The sequence below is a fragment of the Merops nubicus genome, unplaced genomic scaffold, assembly GCF_000691845.1.
Source record: "Merops nubicus isolate BGI_N331 unplaced genomic scaffold, ASM69184v1 scaffold4455, whole genome shotgun sequence".
Taxonomy (NCBI): Eukaryota; Metazoa; Chordata; class Aves; order Coraciiformes; family Meropidae; genus Merops; species Merops nubicus.
Genome location: NW_008608819.1, coordinates 8,282 through 16,068, shown reverse-complemented (window position 1 = coordinate 16,068; position 7,787 = coordinate 8,282). Strand labels below are relative to the sequence as shown.

The following is a 7,787-nucleotide window of genomic DNA, read 5'->3' as shown; positions in this document are numbered from 1 at the left end:
TCGTGTAGGATTAAACTCTCCCCGTTATAAACTGAAAAATCAAAAGGAAAAAAAATCTCATGCTAGTTACAGAACAACAAAGTTTGCAGTACATCAGCTACTTCATTCTAAGCGTTAGGAAAACATTATTTAAAGAAAAAAAAAAAAAAAAACCAACATCTTCAGGATTTTTACTTTTGAGGGTCAGAGAAAACATCAACTTCCAGAAATGAGTTGAAAGAAGTATATCAAGTGTCTTCTGTTGCTTTTGATCTGCAAAGTATGCATAACAAATGCATTTAGACCTTCACGGTGCATGACCAAAGGCTTATAAACAAAGACTTTATCTCACAGAGTGTCTAGCTGTTGGGTTTGTTGTTGTTGGTTTTTTTTTTGTTTGGTTGGTTTTGGTTTTGTTTTTATAAAAACCTTTGAAAGGAGAACAGTCTGCAGGCAAAAATCCATAAACTTGTTACATTCAGTAACAGCTACGCTTACAAATAGTATAGGAAAGATACAACACAGAACACTGATTTCAATCCTGTACAAAAAAAGATGAAATGTTTCACACAAAACATATTTTAAGGCAATGCCTTCCACTTCACACAGATTACACTATCTTAATGCAGTATTTTCTGTGTCATAAACTGGTTTGAGAACACAAAGATATACAAATATACTTTTAATTAGCATTTAAAAAACAATCAGAAATCTTAAGAGCACCTAGTTGATTTAACATTAGGAAACTAAGAGCAAGGCATTCTGATTAAAAAATCAATCTAGTATGAATTCAAAAGGCTATTTCACAAGGTTCAAATCTCCCCCAACCAGAGTTCTGTAGGTCCTCAAAAGCCAAAATTTTGTCAGCAATTTCTTGTTTTTTTTTTCTCCTTAATTTATCGTTTATTCCAAAGAAAAATCAGTAACAAAATGCAAATGATGAAAGTATATATATGCTTAACAGAAATATTCTGCACTTTAGTTACCATCAGACAGTCTTTAAATCCATAGCAACTTTATGAGGTTTTACCAGGCCAAAAGCATCTAAAAGGTCACTTACCTCTGAACAAAATACCAGTTGGTTCCAAACATTTTGAAAAGAGATCATTAGCAGGCCTCAAACGTTAAAAACCAAAATGAAGGCAAACCAAACCACCCCTAACACACCTAAATAATTAATATGTGTGTAGTAATTTTGACCATGTAGAAATTTAATTTATGTGTAGATCTATTTGAGAATTGTGTTCTCTAGAAAGTCTGTAAGCAATAAACACCTTTGTTTCTGGGAGGGGGGGGGGGGGGGGGGGAGGAAACCAACACACACCCAAAAGCAAATCTATCACTGAAGTCCTCACTTGTCTACTGATATGACAGACCTAAACAAACTGGTCACAAAAACCCACAAAACTATTTCTATGAACATCTTGCCATGACACAGTAATCAAGGAAAATGTGCAAAGCCAGCTCATATTGTCTTTGTATCTTCTCTTCCATAGGTCGATGCTGGGGAACAAAAAATCCAAAGAGCTTCACCTCATCCCTTCCACTTTCTTAAATCCCTGCACCAGTAACATCATTGCCACAAAAAAAAAAAAAGGGGAGAGAAATTTTTTTAAAAGAACAGAAAAAAATTGCACTCAAAGAATCAAGGATTGCTTACAGACTTACTATACATCTTAAACTTCTAGACTCATTTCCAAAAGTGGCAAATGTCACTTGGATCACAATTGAGCCAATGATAATTAACTTCAGTGCTTGAGCATTAAAAAAGAAAAAAAAATCATTTAACGTGTGTATACTTAGGAGGTGTTATAGTAATTTAGGACAAGTAAGTATAACATGCATATAAGCACAGCAGTCCTGGAAGGATCTTTGTATCACAGTACAATTTACCATGAACAAGATTCCTGTCTTGAGAACTCTCTAGTACTCTGAAACACAGCTGGGCAACCATACCTGCTTACCAATTTTCCCAATATTTAAATAGATATTTCATTGAAGCCAATGAGTCAGAATAAAAACTGTAAACATTCCAGTCAAATTTGGTTGCATTGTACCAGGGTTTTACTTTCACCGATGTTTTCTGTACTCTACCTCCTCCCACAGCCCCCCTCAAGCACTTGAAAAAAGCCCTTATCAACTCTCTGAAAACTCATGACTTTGATAATCATTTTGCAGTATTGAGCCTGAATCTGTGGGATGATACCAGAGACTACTCTAATTGGGCAAAGTATGGTATTAACAGCAACAATAAAAACCAAAACAAAAACAAAAACACTTCCCCCAAAAAACAGACTCACCAAAGGAAAAAAAAAAAACAAAACACCAAAGCAAAGAAGGAAAATAAACCATCCACAAATTTGCAGACCCTTAAGGACATTTTATCTTCTACCCACACATCAAACTACCTCATTGTACAGAGCCAGATAATATTGGAGAAGAGAGGTCAAGTGACCAGAGCCACAGAAATCTGCAGCAAAATCAAAACCAGAAAACACATATTATGTATTACCAGAAAATTATAAGGGAACATCCTGCTTATTCTAAAAAATAACTCTGAAGACGTAACCAATCAAGACTCCCATATTCTTTTGAAATACTTATTTTACTTATAAACAGAAGTGACTGATAACACAATAACACTGTTGCCTTAAATAGCTGGGGATACCTAATAAGGTTGGGGATGTTTTTTCACTCTTTGTTTATTTTAAATCTTTCTGTACTTACCTGACAGAACCTCTGTCCAGGACTTCAGAGTTCCATTTCCATCCTACAGTTGATGACACCAGAACACTATAAAGAAAGCATGGAAGGAGGCTCCCTGAAGAGACTAAAACAGTGCTAATGATGTCATCAACATTCTGAGGTGGAAAGATCTTAATGACCATCCTAACTTCAGTATGCAACATTTCTAATGAAGATGATTTATACAGTATCCATAAGATCAAGACTTCCTAAATTTGTCCTTTTCACCACCACTCCCCCAATCAAAAAAAATGCATTGCAATGGATTGTTCATACATTCAATCCCCTTCTGGTTCTTCAGAAACCACATATTCCTTCTCAACTGTCCAAAACAGAAGTCATTGCTATATTTTGGGGGAAAAGTGATGGCTAATCATTTCCCACAGTAACAGTTCTAGTTCTGGTCCACCCTTTCAAAGGAAAGGGAGCCTAGGTAAGACTATCTAGCACCATGTCGTACTGCATCTTGAAAAATCTCCAACAGTGGGGAGTCTCTCTCATGCTCCTGACGAGGTTGTTCCAGTGACTGATTGCTCTCACTACCAAAAAAAAAAAAAAAGGCGCAAAACCAACACTTTCTCATATTGAGATGAAACTTCGCTCAGCACAACTTGTACCCATTGTGCCTTGAATTCTCCATGTGGCTCCTTGTGAAAAGAAAGCCTCTGTCCTCTTTGTAGCGGTTCTCTAAGTTGTGGAGAAGCCATTGCAATAAACCCATTATTGAGAACAGTTCTTCCCTGGAAATTCTGTCTTCTTCTCAAGAATCAAAGGAATCATATGGGTTAAAAAATTCCTGAGATGCCAAGATGCCAACTCTTCCATGGGAATGAATCTGAATTAAGCTAGTTCATCAAGTCTTTTTTTTTTTTTTTAAGCATTTTACACCTAAATTATTTCTCATTTACATGTTTAATTGCTGGATTCGTCCCTAATTTATAAACTACACTAGCATTTATTTTTTCCCCTTTGTCTTAATGTTGTACCCACCACCAAAATTGGACTAAAACTGCTTATTCACAAATACCTGTTTTAGAGTACAGACTTTCTTGCTTCTGAATGACTTAACTAAATCAAAATTAACTTTAAAATGTCAGGTCATAAAAATAACTAGTAGGCAAAAAGTAAAATCTAAATAAATAAATAAAATAACAATCACATTTGTTTTAAGACATTCTTAATTCTCCATACAAGAAATTTCTATCTGCAGTCTCCTAAGACTAAGCTATTTAAGAACAGAATTTACGTAGCAGTATGTTCCACAACACATACATCCAAATTATCACAGAATACCATTGCCAAACTAGATTGATATTAGATGTCAAAGCTTAGAAAACTGTTATTTGAAATAGAAGGAACAAATGCAACAGAAATACATTGTAAGTAGGATCAAACAAGGAGGTAGGAATGAAAGTTCCAGCTTCTTCAGATCTTGATGTCGTTCAGAAGACATCCTGTATGTTTGTAGTACAGCACCCACTCAGCAACACAGGTTTTGGCTACCCTGCCAGCATGTGGTATCCTTCTCTCTTTGGCTCATTAGGTTCAGATAATCAGCTTGGAGGAAGAACAGACACATTCCCTGAAGCTCCACTATCAACCCACAAAGCACTCAGATAAGGTATCAAAATAAGAAATAAACCTAATGATTTTTTCATAATATAGCTACCCTGCAAAGCCTGATAAAAAAGAAGACTAATTTTAGCGCTTCAGTCATTTCAAGTTATCACAGTAGTGACTTCACAGTTATGACTGTGCTAAAATGGATTAAAAAGGAACAAGTCTTAATGTTTCCTGCAAGACCACTGGGCTATCTATAAAGCTCTTCAAATTCTGGTGTGGTTTCACTTGGTTTCTTTTTTCTGTCCTCACTGCACGCCTCTTTCCAAAGAGGTTTTGGAACTTTATTCTGTCCTTTTCTAAAATACAGCTATCCATGTCTAACAGATACCTAAATAAGTTCACTGTTAAGGTGCATTCTAAAAAGTGCTTACTGTGGGGTTTTTTATCATAATTATTATTAATCATGGGGTTGTTCCTGGTGACTTACACTGCTACCAGATAAACTTCAGAACAAAAATTACTTTTGTGGAAGTTTTCTGTTTTGCAGAAGGGGAACATGAAGGCTTTTATGCACAGGAATGCTCACTAACAGTTCAGAAATTGGCAACAACTGACATGGGTTTTTTTCCTGCTTCATCTACATTTACATGTATAATTCTACAATATACTGCCCTGCCTTGGTGGGTTTTTAAAGAGGTAAACTAGAAAAAAACAAAAGCTCTGAAGCAATTAGGAAGCAATGTGTGAAGTGTAACCAAAACAACAGCAACAAAAAATAACTAATAATTAAGCCACCAAACAAGAGGTATTTTCTTTCCCTTCTCCTCACTGTAATCACAGCCACATTATAAGACAAAGTCTATGATCAACAGCATCCTCATCCCTTCTTGAAAACAACAGAACTTCCCCGAGTCCTATATCCAGAAAACTCCACTACTAGAAGTCTTTTGATAGAGTTTGATGATGCAGTGAAATTAAAGTAAAAAAATAAAAACAAAAAAGAGGTGAAATCATGACTGAATGGTACGTTTTAGGGACATATAAAATCCATAGCAACAAAGGCACACGGAAGCAGTAAGAGTTGTGCCCATTCCATGCACAGCTTCACTCCTTTCCTTTTTGAATTGCAGCCATTTATAGCAGCTCCCTGTTCCACAACTTCTTGGCATGCCTTTTATCACCATTTAGCATTAACATGCTTTTAGAAGAGGTGAATAATGGATGTGCAAGAATGTATTTTAAATATTTGAATACTAAAAAATAAAAAAAGTAGTGGTTGGGTTTTTTAATTCTTTATTGAGAATACCACAAGATGAAATTGCTGAGAAGTGATGGGTAGTCTACAAACTACCATGAAGCAGGCCAATTTGAAACACAGTTCACAAGAATTACACTAGTTTACTAATGTTCCAATATTAAATTAACCTTAAGTTCTAAGGTCTTATGGTCTGTATTTATGAAATAGAACATGCCAGTGTTAGTTCTGGTATCGACTGTAGCAATGTGAAAATTCTGTTAATTGCTCGTACAGCAGACTAGCTACATTAATCTCAGCTCACCCACCAAACTGGATTTCCGTGTGGTTTACACCCCCACTTCCACCCACACACTGAAACACAACCGTGCCCCCCGTCTGAGTCACACCCATGTATAATACACAAAACATAACTGATACAAAAACTCACTTTCACTGGACAACATCTAAAATATGTAAATACCTGTTCCTGCAGGTCGTAGTCATAGCTATCATGCAGCAGAAGACTGAGGACATACCGAGTATAAATCATGGCATCAATGCCACACTTCTCTAGCTCTTGTCCCAGCCAGGTCTGCACTGGACCCAAGGCATGTAGCAGAGACATTTCAGAAACAGATAGAGGGCCTGGATAAGAGCTTGAGGAGCTTTCAGATGGCAAACCATCCACAACAACTGTACAGATAGGGCGCATGAATCTAGGTGGTTGGCATCCTTATAAGGTGAAGCATTTTCTGTAGTTGATATTCCGTCGATATCTGGAGGTGATTTTCACTCCAGTAAATAGGAGAGAGGCTGGACTTCTAGGACAATCATTTATATCTCCTGGCAGTTAGCCGTCTAGAGACGAACATCACTCTTCAGGCATGACCAGTGAATAAACTAAATCCTAATAGCAAACACATATGTAGATGTGTTTTTCTACCTTAATTTCACATTGAGGCCAGATGCAAGTCCCCAGCAGGACCTATAAAGAGGAAAAAATGATAAGTTGTGATAATATGTATCCATACATCAATGATATTAAACAGAGAAAAAACCACCCAATGTAGAAAGCAGCCATTTACATGCTGCTTGCTCCACCTATACAGCACCCCTCTTCAGTGCCATCCTGAAGAGTAACAGAATTATTCCAAGCTTACAGGTGACTGTTAGAGAAGGTATTTTTTAATGCAGGAAGAGAGACTCCTACATCAAAGACTTCACAACTAATCTGTTGATTGAATTACATGTTTGACACAGCTTTACTGGACAGTTTGACATTTTTTACTTTCACTATCAAGTAAAAAAAACCCACTTTGATGAAAAAAGCCAAACAATTATGTTAGTTTGCATAAAGATTGACTGTGTATTTCACATCACTAGAAGACAATGTAATACTACTGTTTTGCAATGATTTCTATTTCTGGAATAGAAAGAAGCGTAATGTTTATAAAATATTGAATTTATGAAATTCACCTGGCCAGGAGTTTCAAAAATTCTACGACTAAATAGTTGCTATCTTCAAGCTTGGGGGTTTGTGGAGTTTTTTTGAATTTCAATATCTGCTTTGCCTCAGGACATTTTATCACCCAAAATCTGTCTTCATAAAAATCTCTGGAATAACTTAAAAAATAAAAGCAGAACATAGTTTACCAGTGCCAGAATTAACATTTAACCCTCTTTACAGAAAGCACGCAGCAGTCTTACCTGAGAGCTTACACTCTAAACCATATCCTAAAATAGACAAAATATCCTAAGACTTATACCCACAATCCCAAATCAATCTCAGTAAGTAAGGGGCAGAAGGCACAGGCACCGAACACGTGGGCATTCTGCCCTCTAACACAGAATAAGACTGTCTAAAAAGGGCATTTTGGACTAGTCTGTCAATCAACTGAATGCCAGTCTGGCATTCGTGCTGGTCTTCTCTCTTGTCTCCAGTTTCTCAGCAAAACAAAACTCAAATCTTAGCAGGAAATATCCCTCCACTGAAAAGAAACAAAGCCTAAAGGGTCTAAGCAAAATCTACTGTTTCATTTCCAGCTCACCACAAGATGATCAACACACTCAAAAAAGAAATCATCTAATATAACCATCTAAACTAACTACACAGTGTGTGCAGCATTTCATGTGGGCAATATGTGTTCTATGGTAAAACAAAACTGAAAGGTGACTTTACAGTTGATACCTATGTCCACATAACAAAAGACAGTTTTTAGCTTTCTTTGCATCACCACCCAGGTACAACTGTATATTCCAGATC

At 36.5% G+C, this 7,787-nt stretch overlaps 1 protein-coding gene across 1 annotated transcript in view; it reads right to left on the bottom strand.

Annotated features, from left to right (window-relative positions):
• Positions 1 to 6,511, bottom strand: part of KIAA0232 (KIAA0232 ortholog) — a 47,969-nt gene extending 41,458 nt beyond the window's left edge. The window contains 1 exon segment of the mRNA XM_008940366.1: positions 6,006 to 6,511. Coding sequence (XP_008938614.1) covers positions 6,006 to 6,236 — 231 coding nt within the window. The 5' untranslated portion in view covers positions 6,237 to 6,511.
• Positions 6,512 to 7,787: the final 1,276 nt, after the last annotated feature.